Source organism: Salmo salar, chromosome ssa13 (assembly GCF_905237065.1).
Source record: "Salmo salar chromosome ssa13, Ssal_v3.1, whole genome shotgun sequence".
Lineage (NCBI taxonomy): Eukaryota > Metazoa > Chordata > Actinopteri > Salmoniformes > Salmonidae > Salmo > Salmo salar.
Window position 1 is genome coordinate 66,772,560 of NC_059454.1, and position 19,407 is coordinate 66,791,966.

Consider the following 19,407-nt stretch of genomic DNA (forward strand, 5'->3'; position numbering starts at 1 on the left):
TTAAACCAGACTGTTACTTTTGATTTTGACCCCCCCCCCCTTTGTTCAGGGCCACATTATTCCATTTCTGTTAGTCATATGTCTGTGGAACTTGTTCAGTTTGTCTCAGTTGTTGAATCTTGTTATGTTCATACAAATATTTACACGTTAAGTTTGCTGAAAATAAACGCAGTTGACAGTGAGAGGACGTTTCTTTTTTTGCTGAGTTTATATGTAAAATGTTTTCCTTTTGTCACAAATTCAGAGATATATTTATGTGATCCTAAATAAACAACTTGTTCTACATCTTTGTTATGCTGTGTATTCTAAATACACCAGGAATATTCCTTAGAAATTATTTATGACCTGAAATCAATGAACATGTGACTTTGATACACGGATCATGTGTATTGCTGTTTCTGAAGAACAGCCAGTGTAATTTTATGTTCATGCCAAAGTTAGTTTTGTGAGGCATTTGCTAAAAAAAAATGTTTAAAGTTTTGTGTTGCTGTGAGTGTTTGTGATGTGTTGAATAAAAACTATAAAAGCATCAGCTCTTGTCACCTATCGATTATCAGCATACAGCAAGTTGGCCCTATGATAGACAAAGGTATAAATGTCATTCAATTCAAATGTTGTTTACATGCATATTTGGCTGGGTTTGAAAATAAGCCTATAATGAGGGGTTTATGTCAAACGATTGGTATAAAATGTGAGAAGTAACCTGCCATTGTATAATGCATGCAAGGTAGGCCTACCCAATTAGCACAATTATTCGAACGCTTGCTCAAACACATGTTTCTATAATATATATTTTTTTTACCAGAATCTGTCCTAATTTCTGTCTGTGTTGGTTTACCAACCTACAATGTTTCGGTCACTTTTTACTATGCGCTTTATTTCGGTGCGCTTCCGCAGGAAAGAGGTGAAACTAGAACCCTGAGACTGCTTTAGGTTTGCTACATTGAATGTTGTCGAATCCACAATGACATTCTCGCTTCAACCCACACAGTGTTTCAAGCTCCCATTTGCTTGGGAACCAGTCAGATCAGACATGGCAGCCGACAGGGTCGGACAGACGCGAGCAGATGAAGTCCACTCATCAGATTTGGAAACGTCTCGAGAACACGGAGTCAACCTTCAGAAGAGACAAGCTCGAGTGACTGTGAAATACAACAGAAAAGAGCTACAGAGACGACTAGACGTGGAGAAATGGATCGATGACTGCTTGGATGAGCTGTACTTGGGAAAAGTGAGTGCCGTCATAGCCTATTGATCATAATAATGGTCACCACACAAAGTGTCATGTAAGTGCTCAGGCAATAGGTTTCAGACTGTAAAGAGATTTTGGGTATCATGGCAAGTTAACTTTCTAATCAGGCAATATTATCTGAAAGTTTCCCATCCTTTAAGAATGAGAACTTTGCTCTTTCACCTTTGCCTAAATCAATAGAATTTGATTTAAAAAATTGTTCACTTTAAGTTTAAAAACAAGGCTTTGAGTTGGATATTCATATAAAAAGGGCTGGGTTTGTGCTCTGTAAAGACACACTGTACATAACACATGGATCTCAACATTAAACTTGTACTTTTCGCAGCACTGAGGCTATTACAGGGCTTTATAACCCATGTCTAACAGGCAGACAATTGAACACTCCTCTGAGACACAAACAATGTAGAATAACTACTGTAGTATATTCCAACGCAATAACTTGCACTTGAAATTACAGAGGCATTTCTAAACCAGCTGTTCTGCGTAGTCCTTAACAGGACAGACTTGCACATTGTTGTGGGTGTGATATATGAGATGTATATACAAGGTGTATACAATATGTATGTTATGAGAGGGCACAGTGCCCATAAAAGGACTGGAGAAGATGCAAGGTACACTGTGGACTAAGGCTCTGTCCAAAATGGCACCCTATTCCCTATACACTGCGTGCACAATTATTAGGCAAATTGTATTCCTCTGGATTAATTTTATTGTTGAACAAACACAATGCTCTCAGTCAATCCAAAATGTTATTGAACCTCAAACCTGAATGTTTAACAAAGGAAAAGTGAGTTTTGTCTTTCTCAGGGAAATATATGTGTGCAGAATTATTAGGCAACTAAATTACAAAAATAATTTCTCTCAACTCACTTGTTTATTCTCAATTTTTAGAGTAAGTGTAACAGATAAGTAACACAAAATGACAATTATATAACATTTTTGACCTCAAAAATATTCAGTGACCAATATAGCCAGCCTTATTTTCAATAACTGCCATGAGCCTTCCATCCATGGAGTCTGTCAGTTTCTTGATCTGTTCACAAGCAATTTTCGCTGAAGCAGCAACCACAGCCTCCCAAATGCTGTTCAAAAAGGTGTATTTTCTTCCATCACTGTAAATCTCACGTTTGAGAAGGGCCCACAAGTTCTCAATAGGATTTAAGTCAGGTGAGGAAGGGGGCCAGGTCGTTATTCAGGCATCTTTGAGGCCCTTGCTGGCTAGCCAAGCAGTGGAGTACTTGGATGCATGTGATGGAGCATTGTCCTGCATAAAGATCATGGCCTTCTAGAATGCTGAGGACTTCTTCCTGTACCACTGTTTGACGAAAGAATCTTCCAGAAACTGGCAGTAGGTTTGGGAGTTGAGTTTCAGTCCATCTTCAACCCGAAAAGGTCCAACTACCTCATCCTCAATGATAGCAGCCCATACCAGTACCCCTCCTTGACCTTGCTGGCACCTGACACAAAGTGGTGCCCTGTGTCCATTACTGATCCAGCTACGGGCCCATCCATTTGGTCCATCAAGAGTCACTTTCATTTCATCTGTCCATAAAACCTTTGAAAAATCTGTCTTCAGATATTTCTTTGCCCAATCTTGACACCTCAACTTGTGAATCTTATTCAGTGGTGGTCTTGTTTCAGTCTTCTTGACCTTGGCCATGTCTCTGAGCACTTGACACCTTGTACTTCTGAACACTCCGGGTAGGTTGCAGTTCTGGAATACGGTGGCACTGGAGGATAATGGGTTCCTGGTAGTTTGACGTTTAATTCTTCTCAAGTCTTTTGCAGTTCATTTGCGCCTTTTCTTCCGCATGCGTTTTTTGTGCCCCAGTTGACTATTCGCAACAAAACGTTTGAATGTCCGATGGTCACACCTCAATAGTTTAGCTATTTAAAGAGTGTCGCATCCGTCTGAAAGGCATTTTACATTTTTGGCTTTTCATTGTCAGTTAAATTAGTTTTTTGGCCCATTTTACCTGAGGTAATGAGGTTGCCTGATAATTATGCACACCTTGATATAAGGTGTTATTCACTTTCACCACACCCTCCCTCATTACACAAATATATATCACCTGAAAATGATTCAATCCAATAAGCATTCAAGTTTATATGGTTTGGAGTTCGAAAATGTGAATAGAAACAATGATAAGATCAGAATACTCACTTGCCTAATAATTGTGCACGCAGTGTAGTTCACTACTTTTGACCAGGGATGTATGGATAGTGCACTAGGGAATAACATACCATGTCAGATGTAGCCTAAGTCTTGAGCCACCACTGTAGCAGCAGCCTCCTGACAGAGACACATGTATACATGGTGGCTGGGGGATGCTAACTCACTGCCTTACATGGCCACTTGGAAAAAGGGAAATTAACAGAAACGGAACTTCATTCCTCATTCCCTCTCTGTAAGAGAGGGAATGAAGGATGAGAAACTTGAAGAGAACGTACAGAGGATGGGGTTAATAATCCTTGAGGTAGGGTAAACATACTGCAGCTGGCCATGTGACATCACTAGCCAGATGTTCTGCTCTCCTGTGATGTTTTGGGTTTGGGGATACAGGTGTCCTAGTGGCAGGGAGCCTAGCGGTAAAGAGTGTTGGGCCAGTAACCGAAAAGTTGCTGGTTCAAATTCTAACTAGGTGAAACATCTGTCAATGTGCCCTTTAAACATTTTTTATTTTATTTCACCTTTATTTAACCAGGTAGGCTAGTTGAGAACAAGTTCTCATTTGCAACTGCGACCTGGCCAAGATAAAGCATAGCAATTCGACACATACAACAACATAGAGTTACACATGGAATAAACAAAACATACAGTCAATAATACAGTAGAACAAAAGAAAACAAAAAGTCTATATACAGTGAGTGTCACGTCCTGACCCTTGTAAGATGTCATTTTCTATAGTAGAGTGGTCAGGGCGTGACAGGGGTTGTTTTTGGGTGGTTTTTCTAGGTTTCTATTTCTATGTTGGGGTTGTTGGGATGATCTCCAATTAGAGGCAGCCGGTTCTCGTTGTCTCTAATTGGAGATCATATTTATGTAGGGGGTTTTTCCACTTGTGTTTGTGGGTTGTTAATTTTTGAGTAGTGTTTATTTCTCTCTGCGTCATGGTTTGTTGTTTTGTTGTTTCAAGTTATTGGTGTATTGCAACGTTTCACGGTATAATAAATATGTGGAACTACAACCATTCTGCACGTTGGTCCGATCCTTTAAACAGCCGTGACAGAACAACCCACCACAAAAGGACCAAGCTGCATGGTAGGGATCAGCTGGAAGAATGGACTTGGGAGGAGATTTTGGATGGGAAAGGACCCTGGAGGCAGGCTGGAGAGTATCGCCGCCCGAGGGAGGAAATTGAGGCAGCAAAAATGGAGCGACGATACTACGAGGCGCTATATCCACCAAGAGGCAAGAGTGAGAGGCAGCCCCAAAAAATGTTTTGGGGGGGGGGCATACGGGGAGTTTGGCAATGTCAGGGGGAAACCTGAGCCAACTTCCCGTGCTTACCATGGAGAGCTGAGGAGTGAACCGGAGCAAGTCTGGGAGTCGAGCGCGGAGTTCGACGCAAGATTCCGGAGAGAGGTGCTGGCGTTAAGAGCGCTGCGGAGCGGGCGTGCTGAGGAGCGAGTGATTGAACGAGCACTGGGTTATGGTGTGATGCGCACTGTATCGCCCATACGCACTCACAGCCCGGTGCGCTCGATGCAAGCTCCTCACCGGTGTCGGGCTAAGATTGGCATTCAGCCAGGAAGGAGTAGGCCTGCTCAGCATTCCTGGTCTCCAGTTCGCCTCCATAGCCCAGTACGTCCTGTGCCTCCTTCCTGCACTCGCCCTGAGGTGCGTGTTACCAGTCTGGCGCCACCTAGGCCAGTCCCACGCATCAGACCTCCAGTGCGCATGCCCAGTCCGGAGTGTCCTGTTCCTGCTCCCTGCACTCGTCCTGAGGTGCGTGTTACCAGTCTGGCGCCACCTAGGCCAGTCCCACACATCAGACCTCCAGTGCACATGCCCAGTCCGGAGGGTCCTGTTCCTGCTCCCTGCACTCGTCCTGAGGTGTGTGTTACCAGTCTAGTGCCACCCATGCCAGTCCCACGCATCAGGATTCCAGTGCACATTCCCAGTCTAGAGCTTCCGGCGACAGTTCCCCGTCCAGAGCTTCCGGCAACAGTTCCCCGTCCAGAGCTTCCGGTGACAGTTCCCCGTCCAGAGCTTCCGGCGACAGTTCCCCGTCCAGAGCTTCCGGCGACAGTTCCCCGTCCAGAGCATCCGGCGACAGTTCCCCGTCCAGAGCATCCGGCGACAGTTCCCAGTCCAGAGCTTCCGGCGACAGTTCCCAGTCCAGAGCTTCCGACAATGTTTTTCAGTCCAGAACCTACTGAGACGGCCTACAGCCGGGAACCTACTGAGACGGCCTACAGCCCGGAACCTACTGAGACGGCCTACAGTCCGGAACCTACTGAGACGGACCCCAGTCCGGAGCCTCCAGCGACGCTCCTCAGTACGGAGTCTCCAGCGACACTCCCCAGTCCGGAGCTTCCAGCGACGCTCCCCAGTCCGGAGCCTCCAGCGGCGCTCCCCAGTCCGGAGCCTCCAGCGGCGCTCCCCAGTCCAGAGCCTCCAGCGGCGGTCCGCAGCCCGGAGCCTCCAGCGGCGGCCCGCAGCCCGGATCCTCCAGCGGCGGCCCGCAGCCCGGATCCTCCAGCGGCGGCCCGCAGCCCGGATCCTCCAGCGGCGGCCCGCAGCCCGGATCCTCCAGCGGCGGCCCGCAGCCCGGAACCTCCAGGGGCGGCCCGTAGCCCGGAACCTCCAGGGGCGGCCTGTAGCCCGGAACCTCCAGTGGCAGTCTGCAGCACAGAGCTTCCGGTAATGATCTACAGTCCGATTAGTCCAATAACGATCCACGGTCTGGTGTTACAGAAGCGGAGGGATCTGCGGGCGGAACGGGGGTTACGCCCTGAACCGGAGCCACCTCTGCTGCTGGAGGATCTGAGGGATAGTAAGGTTCTGGGTTTAGCACTAGAGACATTTGTCTGACTTTTGTCATAGACATTTGCCACGTTTGCCATAGACATTTGTCACCCTCCCTACCCTCCCTTTGTGTTTTGTGGATGGTTTGAGTTTTATTTTTATTTTTTGCAATCGGAGTCTGCACCTTTGGGGGGGGGGGGTACTGTCACGTCCTGACCCTTGTAAGATGTCATTTTCTATAGTAGAGTGGTCAGGGCGTGACGGGGTGTTTTGGGGTGGTTTTCTTATCTGTTTCTGTGGTTTTTCTAGGTTTCTATTTCTATGTTGGGGTTGTTGGGATGATCTCCAATTAGAGGCAGCCGGTTCTCGTTGTCTCTAATTGGAGATCATATTTATGTAGGGGTTTTTTCCACTTGTGTTTGTGGGTTGTTAATTTTTGAGTAGTGTTTATTTCTCTCTGCATCACGGTTTGTTGTTTTGTTGTTTCAAGTTATTGGTGTATTGCAACGTTTCACGGTATAATAAATATGTGGAACTACAACCATTCTGCACGTTGGTCCGATCCATTAAACAGCCGGGACAGTGAGTGCAAATGAGGTAAGTTAAGGCAATAAATAGGCCTGTAACATGGGTCGTATAAAGGGTACCAAGGCGCAGCGTGTATAGTGCTCATATTTACTTTTAATTAATATATTTTAACAAAACAACAAAGCGACCAAAAACAGTTCCGTCAGGTGACATACACTAAACAGAAAACAACTACCCACAAAATCCAGGAAGAAAAACCCCTACTTAAATATGATCTCTAATCAGAGGCAACGAGGATCAGCTGCCTCCAATTAGAGATCAACCCAAACAAACCCAACATAGAAATAGAAAAACTAGAACTTAAACATAGAAATAGAAAACATAGAACAAACCAAAACACCCCCTGTCACGCCCTGACCTACTCTACTATAGAAAATGACATCTTACTAGGATCAGGACATGACAAGGCCATGGTGGCGAAGAAATTACAATATAGTAATTAAACACTGGAATGGTAGATGTGCAGAAGATGAATGTGCAAGTAAAGATACTGGGGTGCAAAGGAGCAAGATAAATAAATAAATACAGTATGGGGATGAGGTAGGCAGATAGATGGGCTGTTTACAGATGGGCTATGTACAGGTGCAGTGATCTGTGAGCTGCTCTGACAGCTGGTGCTTAAAGCTAGTGAGGGAGATATGAGTCTCCAGCTTCAGAGATTTTTGCAGTTCGTTCCAGTCATTGGCAGCAGAGAACTGTAAGGAAAGACAACCAAAGGAGGAATTGGCTTTGGGGGTGACCAGTAAGATATACCTGCTGGAGCGCGTGCTACGAGTGGGTGCTGCTATGGTGACCAGTGAGCTGAGATAAGGCGGGGCTTTACCTAGCAGAGACTTGTAGATAACCTGTAGCCAGTGGGTTTGGCGACGAGTATGAAGTGAGGGCCAACCAACGAGAGCGTACAGGTCGCAATGGTGGGTAGTGTATGGGGCTTTGGTGACAAAACGGATGGCACTGTGATAGACTGCATCCAGTTTGTTGAGTAGAGTGTTGGAGGCTATTATATAGATGACATCACTGAAGTCGAGGATCGGTAGGATGGTCAGTTTTATGAGGGTATGTTTGGCAGCATGAGTGAAGGATGCTTTGTTGTGATATAGGAAGCCAATTCTAGATTTAATTTTGGATTGGAGATGCTTAATGTGAGTCTGGAAGGAGAGTTTACAGTCTAACCAGACACCCAGGTATTTGTAATTGTCCACGTATTCTAAGTCAGAGCCGTCCAGAGTAGTGATGCTGGATGGGCGAGCAGGTGCGGGCAGTGATCGATTGAATAGCATGCATTTAGTTTTACTTGCATTTAAGAGCAGTTAGAGGCCATGGAAGGAGAGTTGAATGGCATTGAAGCTCAACTGGAGCTTTTTTTTTCAACTAGAGCTGCCGCTATCAAGGAGCCGGACACTAATCCGGACGCTTATACGAAATCCCGCTATGCCCTCAGACAAACCATCAAACAGGCAAAGCGTCAGTACAGGACTAAGATTGAATCCTACTACACCGGCTCTGATGTTCGCCGGATGTGGCAGGGCTTGCAAACTATTATGCACTACAAAGGCAATCTCAGCCGCGAGCTGCCAGCCTACCAGACGGGCTAAATACCTTTTATGCTCAAAAGGCAAGCAACACTGAAGCATGCATGAGAGCACCAGCTGTTCTTGACAACTATGTACAAGACCTTTAAACAGGTAAAAATTTGCGGGGCAAGACAGATTACCAGCATGTGTACTCAGAGCATTCACGTACCAACTGGCAAGTGTCTTCACTGACATTTTCAACCCCTCCCTGACCGAGTCTGTAATACCTACATGTTTAAAGCAGACAACAATAGTCCCTGTACCCAAGAAAGCAAAGGAAACCTGCCTAAATGACTACCACCCCGTAGCATTCAAGTCGGTAGCCATGAAGTGCTTTGAAAGGCTGGTCATGGCTCAAATCAACACCATCCTCCCGGAAACCCTAGACCCACTCCAATTCGCATACCGCCCTAACAGATCCACAGATGATGCAATCTCAATCGCACTCCACACTGCCCTTTCCCACCTGGACAAAAGGAACACCTATGTGAGCTTGCTCTTCATTGACTACAGCTCAGCGTTCAACACCATAGCACCCACGAAGCTCATCACTAAGCTAAGGACGCTGGGACTAAACACCTCCCTCTGCAATTGGATGCTGGACTTTCTGATGGGCCGTCCCCCCTGGTGCTAAGGGTAGGCAACAACACATCTGCCACGCTGATCCTCAACACCAGGGCCCCTCAGGGGTGCGTCCTTAGTCCCCTCCTGTACTCCCTGTTAACCCAGTACTGTGTGGCTAATCACGACTCCAACACCATCATTAAGTTTGCTGACGACACAACGGTGGTAGGCCTGATCACCGACAACGATGAGACCTGGCAGTGTGCTGCCAGGACAACAACCTCTCCCTCAACATAAGCAAGACAAAGAAGATGATCGTGGACTCTAGGAAAAGGAGGGACGAACACGCCCCCATTCACATCGACAGGGCTGTAGTGGAGCGGGTCGAGAGTTTCAAGTTCCTTGGTGTCCACATCACCAATAAACTTTCATGGTCCATACACACCAAGAAGAAGAGGGCAAGACAACGCCTTTTCCACCTCTGGAGACTGAAAAGATTTGGCATGGGTCCCCAGATTCTCAAAAAGTTCTACAGCTGCACCATCGAGAGCATCCTGACCAGTTGCATCACCGCCTGGTATGGCAACAGCTCGGCATCCGACTGTAAGGCTCTACAGAGAGTAGTGTGTACAGCCCAGTACATCACTGGGGCCAAGCTTCCTGCCATCCAGGACCTACTGTACCAGTCAAAAGTTTGGAACACACCTACTCATTCAAGGGTTTTGTAACGATGTGCGCTGAGAGTCGGGAAGCAAGTTCAGGGAGTGAGTGTTTTAATAAATAAACACACCATAATATAAAATAAGATCCACGAACAATGCACAGAAATTACACAGGAACAGAAACAATGACGACTGGGCAAGGAACCAAAGGGAGTGACATATATAAGGCAGGTAATCAAGGAGGTGATGGAGTCCAGGTGAGTCTGATGACGCGCAGGTGCACGTAACAATGGTGACAGGTGTGTGCCATAACGAGCAGCCTGGTGACCTAGAAGCCGGAGAGGGAGCACACGTGACAGGTTTTTCTTTAATTTTACTATTTTCTACATTGTAGAATAATCGTGAAGACATCAAAACTATGAAATAACACATATGGAATCATGTAGCAATCAAAAAAGTGATAAACAAATCAAAATATATGTTATATTTTAGATTCTTCTAAGTAGCCACCCTTTGCATTGATGACAGCTTACATTTAATATATTTAATATATATATATATATATATATATATTTTTTTTTAACTTTATTTTGTAAATTCTATTTTCTTAACTGTATTGTTGGCTAAGGGCTTGTAAGTAAGCATTTCACGGTAAGGTCTACACCTGTTGTATTTGGCGCATTTGACAAATAAACTTTGATTTGATTTGATTTTAGTACACTAAGAGTGTAAAGCAGGACATTCAACTCGGTAGGGCCACAAGTGCACCTTGTTGGCCCATGCCGGATCTCAGCTAAGCATTAGATCAGATAAACAATAATGTCACCAACTATCATTTTAGTGTATGCCCTTAAGAGAGAATTTTAATGGATTTTATGACTGTAAAATCCAGCCACCCAGAAGTTGAACAGGTACCAGGCCGGCAGTTCAGAGGAGTTGTGTGGAGAGGAGGCTGATCTGGTCTGGAACAACAGAGCTCTGTTCTGTCTGGCTAGACCACTGATACAGTTTGGAGAGTTGGATACATGGACATTGCTACTATTACTTTTCTACTCTAATAATATACAGTATACGTGTGTGTATTTTTAATATACAGTTGAAGTCAGACGTTTACATACACCTTAGCCAAATACATTTAAACTCAGATTTTCACAATTCCTGACATTTAATCCAAGTAAGAATTCCCTGTTTTAGGTCAGTTAGGATCACCACTTTATTTTAAGAATGTGAAATGTCAGAATAATAGTAGAGAGAATGATTTATTTCAGCTTTTATTTCTTTCATCACATTTCCAGTGGGTCAGAAGTTTACATACACTCAATTAGTATTTGGTAGCATTGCCTTTAAATTGTTTAACTTGGGTCAAACATTTCAGGTAGCCTTCCACAAGCTTCCCAAAATAATTTTGGTGAATTTTGGCCCATTCCTCCTGACAGAGCTGGTGTAACTGAGTCATGTTTGTAGGCCTCCTTACTCACACACGCTTTTTCAGTCCTGCCCACACATTTTCTATAGGATTGAGGTCAGGGCTTTGTGATGGCCACTCCAATACCTTGACTTCGTTGTCCTTAAGCCATTTTGCCACAACTTTGGAAGTATGCTTGGGGTCATTGTCCATTTGAAAGACCCATTTGTGACCAAGCTTTAACTTCCTGACTGATGTCTTGAGATGTTGCTTCAATATATCCACATAATTTTCCTGTCTCATGATGCCATCTATTTTGTGAAGTGCACCAGTCCCTCCTGCAGCAAAGCACCCCCACAACATGATGCTGCCACCCCCGTGCTTCACTGTTGGGATGGTGTTCTTTGGCTTGCAAGCCTCCCCCTTTTTCCTCCAAACATAACGATGGTCATTATGGGCAAACAGTTCTATTTTTGTATCATCAGACCAGAGGACATTTCTCCAAAAAGTACGATCTTTGTCCCCATGTGCAGTTGCAAACCGTAGTCTGGCTTTTTTTATGGTGGTTTTGAAGCAGTGGCTTCTTCCTTGCTGAGCGGCCTTTCAGGTTATGTCGATATAGGACTTGTTTTACTGTGGATATAGATAATTTTGTACCTGTTTCCTCCAGCATGTTCACAAGGTCCTTTGCTGTTGTTCTGGGATTGATTCGCACTTTTCTCACCAAAGTACGTTCATCTCTAGGAGACAGAATGCGTCTCCTTCCTGAGCGGTATGACGGCTGTGTGGTCCCATGGTGTTTATACTTGCGTACGATTGTTTGTACAGATGAACGTTTGGCGTTTGGAAATTGCTCCCAAGGATGAACCAGACTTGTGGAGGTCTACAATTGTTTTTCTGAGGTCTTGGCTGATTTTCTTTTGATTTTCCCATGATGTCAAGCGAAAAGGCACTGAGTTTGAAGGTAGGCCTTGAAATACATCCACAAGTACACCTCCAATTGACTCAAATGATGTCAATTAGCCTATCAGAAGCTTCTAATGCCATGCCATCATTTTCTGAAATTTTCCCAGCTGTTTAAAGGCACAGTCAACTTAGTGTATGTAAATTTATGACCCACTGGAATTGTGATACTGTGAATTATATGTGAAATAATCTGTCTGTAAACAGTTGTTGGAAAAATTACTTGTGTCATGCACAAAGTAGATGTCCTAACCGACTTGACAAAACTATAGTTTGTTAACAAGAAATTTGTGGTGTGGTTGAAAAACTATTTTTAATGACTCCAACGTAACTGTATGTAAACTTCCGACTTGTGTTTTGCAGGAGGATGACATGCCAGATGAGGTAAACATTGATCATCTGTTAGACCTGGCTAGCAATGAGGAGCGAGTGAAAAAGTTAAAGGTAGGCCCTGCCCACCCAAAGTTGTTCTGATCATGGACTCAAACCAACCAGACTGCCAGATAATTTTACTGATGGAATTTTGATACAAGGAATTCTCTCTTCTTTAAACTTTGTTCACCATCAGGAGATCCTTCAGACATGCAGCAACAACACAGAGGTATGTTTTACCCTAATGTTTTATGATATGGAATAATCATGCATATTGAGTCATACCTATTTATTTTGTCTGCACACACACACACACACACACACACACACACACACACACACACACACACACACACACACACACACACACACACACACACACACTGTATAGGCCTCAGATAGGAGGCAGCAGTGTCTGACACCTCCTTCCACTGTCACTCCACATGCCTTACAATGACCGTCTGTCCTAGCCTTCTCTCTCTCACTATTTCTTCTCTTCTCTTTTTCCCTCTGTTCCCTGCTGTAACAAAGGACCTATTTTGACAAAGGACAGGGCCCACACTGGCCTGCTCAGTGTGGGCAGGCCAGTGCATGCACATGCACCAGAGCATGTGAGCACAGTTGAGCTGTTGGAATTCCCACTCATCACTCATGGAGTGGTGGTTCTGGCGCTCCTTGTCCTTTCCTACCGTTCAGCTAAAAACCGCTCCACACTCACAGGAAAAAGAACCACCGCTCCAAACTCACTACATTCATTAAAATCACAATTGAACCAACACCCATCTATTTGTGTGACTACCTGGACCTACCAATTGGGTTTTTAAAGTATTGAAACCAAACCATATGGATTTGAATGAAAAGTATTTGAATAAACATGAAAGGTGAATGTAAGAAGCGAACATAGTTTCAAGGAGCTTTCAGGTTTGATTGGGTTATTTTGCCTAAAAACCTTTAGGCCTACCTATAGAAAAACAAAAAAAACAACTCTGCCTCTCTGCCCAACCTGGTAAGAGTGGCCAAAGGAGTGTTTAGCATCCCCAGTGGCTCTGCAAGTGTGGAGAGGATATTCTCTGCTGCTGGCCGGCTCTCCAGTCACCATCGCATGAGCCTGAAGCCACAGACTGGCCTAACTCGTGTCTCTAAAAACTGATTGCAACAACAACAAAAAATTCTAAGGCACTAATAAGGCATTTTTCATTTAATTTGTATTTAAGTCACAGCCTATATACATAATTTATAGACTATAATGATTTAATACAACAAAATGTTATTCAAATGCTGAGGGTTTTATGTCCTTACCAGCCTATTGTGTCGCACTTGCAAATGCTTCACAATGTATTTCTTTGTAGGCTATAGCCTTGAAAAAATTGAAATAATATAGCCTAAATAATTCATATACGCTCCCTGTCTAGCTCCCTTTCTGGCTCCCGTTTATATGCTGTTTAATATGACATGTAGCCTATTTGAAAGTAGGGTAAGGGTTAGGGTATACCAGGCCTAATGGGCCAAAATCAATTATGGCCTATTATATAGGTAATAGAACAAAAATGAATTAAACGTTTAAGAGATCAGAGTTTTGTTTATAAATACTTTGCTACAATGACACACTTAGTTCCTTTCTTTTAGCATGCAAGTTCATAGTCGGTACACAATCATGCTTTTGGGATAAGTGTCTTTTCAGATTCCACAATGATTCTTTAGTTGTGGACACTACATCACTGTACTCCCTCTCTTGCTCTTGGTCCTCCTTTTTGTAAATCACCTTGATTTAGCACCTTGATTTAGCACATGCATTTGTAGTCTATGACAAGTAGACTACAAATGCATGCTGGGGTGGGCATGCCCTGAGCTCATGAAGTGAGTGCTAATGGAGCGAAATTGAAGCACGCGAGAAGGCCGACACTCCAGCCTTTGGGAATCTTGCTCCCCACCCCAGTCAAATTGGGCTCGCTCCAACTCCGCTCCGCTCTCATACTCTGGCATGCACGCACACACGCTTCTCCACACACACACACACACACACACACACACACACACACACACACACACACACACACACACACACACACACACACACACACACACACACACACACACACACACACACACACACGAATCCAGGTGTTCTGAAGACCAAACCTAGAGCGGCTGGGGTTGAGACTTCTCTATTTTCCGTCTCCCACTCTAATTCCTGTCTATGTATTATCTATATTGAACAAAAATATAAATGCAACATGCAACAATTTCAAAGATTTTACTGAGTTACAGTTCATATCAGGAAATCAGTCAATTGAAATACATTTATTAGGCCCTAATCTATGGATATTACATGACTGGGAATACAGATATCAGGAATACAGCATCTGGGCACAAATACCGTCATAGTATTTCTGTGCATTCAAATTGCCATCAATAAAATGCAATTGTGTTCATTGGGCAGCTTATGCCTACCCATACCGTAACACCAACGCCACCATGGGGCACTCTGTTCACAACGTTGACTTCAGCATACCGCTTGCCCAAAACAACGCCATACACGTGATCTGCAGTTGTGAGGCCAGTTGAACATACTGCCAAATTCTCTAAAACAACGTTGGAGGTGGCTTATGGCAGAGAAATGAACATGACTATTTCTGGCAACAGCTCTGGTGGACATTCCTGCAGTCAGCATGCCAATTGCACACTTCATCAAAACTTGAGACATTTGTGGCATTTTAGAGTGGCCTTTTATTGTCCCCAGCACAAGGTGCACCTGTGTAATGGTCATGCTGTTAAATCAGGTGCTTGATATGCCACACCTGTTAGGTGGATGGATTATCTTGGCAAAGGAGAAATGCTCACTAACAGGGATGTAAACAAATTTGTGCACAATATTTGAGAGAAATAAGCTTTTTGTGCATATGGATCATTTCTGGGATCTTTTATTTCAGCTCATGAAAATGGGACCAACACTTTACAAGTTGCATTTCTATTTTTGTTCAGTGTATCAGAACTCAGGATAAGACCCAGATGCAGACAGCTGGAGTCACAGATGTTTATTGACCCAAACAAGGGGCAGGCAAAAGACAGGTCAAAGGCAGGCAGAGGTCCGTAATCCAGGGCAGACTCAATAAGGTACAGAACAGCAAGCAGACTCGGGGTTTATGACAGAGGTTCGTAAACGGGTCAGAGTCAGTCAGGTACAGAACGGCAGGCAGGCTCGGGATCAGGGCAGGCAGAATGGTCAGAACCGGGGAAACAGAACTTTAGAAAGCAGGGAGATGGGAAACATGCTGGTAAGACCTGACAAGACGAACTGGCACCAGACAAACAGGGAACACATGTATAAATACACTGGGGATAATGAGGAAGATGGGCGACACCTGGAGGGGGGTGGAGACAAGCACAAAGACAGGTGAAACAGATCAAGGTGTGACACAGTGTATGTATCTAATGTGAAAGGGAACATTACTTATCACAGGTTGGTGGCACCTTAATTGGGCAGGACAGGCTTGTGGTAATGGCTGGAGTGGAATAGGTGGAATGGTATCAAATACATCAAACACGTATTTGATGCCATTCCATTAGCTCCTTTCCCAACATTATTATGAGCCGTCCTCCCCTCAGCAGCCTCCACTGGTACATACAGTACCAGTCAAAAGTTTGTACACACCTACTCATTCATTGTAGAGTAATAGTGAAGACATCAAAACTTTGAAATAACACATATGGAATCATGTAGTAACCAAGAAAGTGTTAAACAAATCAAAATATATTTTATATTCTTCAAAGTAGCCACCATTTGCCTTGATGACAGCTTTGCACACTCTTGGCATTCTTTCAACCAGCTTTATGAGGTAGTCACCTGGAACACATTTCAATTAACCGGTGTGCTTTGTTAAAAGTTAATTTGTGGAATTTCTTTCCTTAATGCGTTTGAGCCAATCAGTTGTGTTGTGTCAAGGTAGGGGTGGTTTTCAGAAGATAGCCCTATTTGGTAAAAGACCATATTATGGCAAGAACAGCTCAAATAAGCAAAGAGAAACAACAGTCCATCATTACTTTAAGACATGAAGGTCAGTCAATCTGGAAAATTTGAAGAACTTTAAACGTTTCTTTAAGTGCAGTCACAAAAACCATCAAGCGCTGTGATGAAACTGGCACTCATGAGGACCGCCACAGGAAAGGAAGACCCAGAGTTACCTCTGCTGCAGAGGATAAGTTCATTAGAGTTAACTGCACCTCAGATTGCAGCCCAAATAAATGCTTCACAGAGTTCAAGTAACAGACACATCTCAGCAACTGTTCAGTGGAGACTGCGTGAATTAGGCCTTTGTGGTTGAATTGCTGCAAAGAAACCACTACTAAAAGACACCAATAATAAGAAGAGACTTGCTTGGGCCAAGAAACACTTGAAATGGACATTAGAACGGGGGAAATCTGTCCTTTTGTCTGATGAGTCAAAATTTGAGATTTTTGGTTCCAACCGCTGTGTCTTTGTGAGACGCAGAGTAGGTCAACGGATGATCTCTGCATGTGTGGTTCCCACCATGAAGCATGGAGGAGGAGGTGTAATGGTGTAGGGGTGCTTTGCTGGTGACACTGTCTGTGATTAATTTAGAATTCAAGGCACACTTAACCAGCATGGCTACCACAGCATTCTGCAGCGATACGCCATCCCATCTGGTTTGCGCTTAGTGGGACAATCATTTGTTTTTCAACAGGACAATGACCCAAAACACACCTCCAGGCTGTGTAAGGGCTATCTGACCAAAACGGAGAGTGATAGTGGTGCATCAAATGACCTGGCCTCCACAATCACCCGACCTCAACCCAACTGAGATGGTTTGGGATGAGTTGGACAGCAGAGTGAAGGAAAAGCTGCCAACAAGTGCTCAGCATATGTGGGAACTGCTTCAAGACTATTGGAAAAGCATTTCTCATGAAGCTGGTTGAGAGAATGCCATGTGTATAAAACTGTCATCAAGGCAAAGGGTGGCTACTTTGAAGAATCTAAAATATTTTGATTTGTTTAACACTTTTTTGGGTACTACACGATTCCATATGGATTCTTTCATAGTTTTGATGTCTTCACTATTATTCTACAATGTAGAAAATAGCAAAAATAAAGAAAAATCCTTGAATGAGTAGGTGTGCCCAAACTTTTGACTGGTACTGTACATGATGCTACTATATGTCCCTCCATGCCAGGCCTTCATCGGAGAGCTGTTGGTCAAGCTGGAGGGCCTTCACAAGCAGGAGGAGCTGGCTACCGAGGGCATCGAACACCCCTCCCACTACAACCACGCCCAGCACCGCCATGAGCCCTACCACTTTAACAGATCCCACTGGCCCCGAACCCACACCCACCAGACCCCCTGAGCTCACCAAACCCCTGACATATGAGCTCTGACTAGGGTCGTAAAACTCTGAAAATGTTCCATAAATTCCCACGTTTTCCATAAATTCTGGTTGGAGAATTTCTGGAGTCAGGAGGGAATATGCAGGGACCAAGTAACCAAGTATTCGGGAATCCTACAATCAGGATTTCTAGAAAAGTGGGAATTTTGGGAATGTTTCTGTAAATTTGTTTCCCAGTCACCCCATTTCATCCCGGTCATCTTGACAGTGATGACCCCAACCAGTTTGCCCTCTTGTTTGTACTGCCAACTTTATTTTTGTGTGAATTTAAATGAATTTGTCATATTAAAATGAAGGTAAATAAAACATTTGTCAATCACTATAGGGCCTGTATTGTCGTTGTTGTTGTCATTCACAAAGACGCTGTAGATAGGCTGCTTAGACAAGGTTTTAAAAGAACAGCATGTCTGGCCTGGTCTCAGGTCCTGAATTCAGTAGCATTGCTGATCTTGGATATTGTTTTGCCATTTAGATCATAATGAAGAAGATTATATAGAGAGAGGGACTTAATCCTAGATCAACACTCTTACTCTGGGACGCTTTATGAATACGGGCCTGGAGATCTGTATGTGCTTTAGGCAACTCCTCTTTCTATGGTTGTCATGCTTCACATGCACTGTTCTAGGCAGTTTATCTTTGGCTCTAGTTCAAAAAGAGGCGACAGTGTTACTACTCTGGGCTTGCATGTGACCTAGCCTACAGTACGTCCGTCCTTCTTTTGTACAGGTTTGTCTGTATGACAGGCCAGGGCTGGGACAGGCATGCAATCAGGGTGGAATTCCTATAGAGACAGATAGCTGCCAAAAGGTTGAACGTACTTATTGTCAGGATCGTAAGAAAAGCCATGTGTGAAACATGAAAGGTAAACATGAAATGTTATCTTTGAACAGATAATCACCATGTTACGATTATGGACTAACATTTTAGGCTTGAGCAAATCTCGTGTTGCGATTCTGACGTACCTTAACACCTTTCAGAGTTTTATCAGTTTAATCTCACCAACAAAAAAGAACGTATGCAAAACGGTCTGTGAGGAATGCTACTCAACAAACATAACACAGTATAAAAAAAAAATCAGAATTCAGGGATACCGGAAAAAGGAATCCTGCACGTTTTCAAGTTAAAAGTCTCCATTCTCTATTACTCCTCAGTTGAGTTTACTTCACATTTAGGTAGCTAATGCAATGGATTTGTTTGCCAGCACAGGTCTAGATAGCACTAGCTGTATTATAACTACAACAGTGAAGTTTCAGTCTGTTAGGTGTATCTCTACAGCATGTGCATATCTCTGAGTGACGTTGACATCCCCATGCATGCACTTAATCAAAATATGACTAATTCAATATTGCACCATTCATTCTCTGGGCTCTGTCTGCAATCATAACCAGTAGTATATACCAGGAATAATGAAACATAGAATAATGTTCGGTAAATCTATGAATTATGCATGACCACTGGAGTCTTTGACACTCAAAATATCTTTTATAGAATCTTGTCAAAACGTATTCTGTAGGAAACATAATTTGACATGATTTCTATGAATCGATTCATGAACATATGGACTTAATGTAGGGAGAGGTTAAATGTAGGCTACGGCTGGCATAAGCTTATTGCCACACTATAATAATTAATAATAATTATGTTGCAGTGGTCTT

General features: G+C 43.8%; 1 protein-coding gene across 1 annotated transcript; it reads left to right on the forward strand.

The window, feature by feature from the left end:
* The first annotated feature begins 933 nt into the window (after nt 1-933).
* LOC106567623 (protein phosphatase 1 regulatory subunit 14A) lies at nt 934-18,074 on the forward strand. The gene is made up of 4 exons (XM_045693484.1): nt 934-1,231; nt 12,344-12,424; nt 12,549-12,581; nt 17,543-18,074. Exons 1-4 carry the CDS (start codon nt 965-967, stop codon nt 17,711-17,713), a joined length of 552 nt encoding a protein of 183 aa, XP_045549440.1. The 5' UTR covers nt 934-964; the 3' UTR covers nt 17,714-18,074.
* Nucleotides 18,075-19,407: the final 1,333 nt, after the last annotated feature.

Coding starts and splice junctions, on each gene's coding strand:
- LOC106567623 (XM_045693484.1), top strand. CDS start 965: ATGACATTCTCGCTTCAACCCACACAGTGTTTCAAGCTCCCATTTGCT. Junction 12,425..12,548: donor AGCGAGTGAAAAAGTTAAAG/GTAGGCCCTGCC, acceptor GTTCACCATCAG/GAGATCCTTCAGACATGCAG. Junction 12,582..17,542: donor CATGCAGCAACAACACAGAG/GTATGTTTTACC, acceptor CCTCCATGCCAG/GCCTTCATCGGAGAGCTGTT.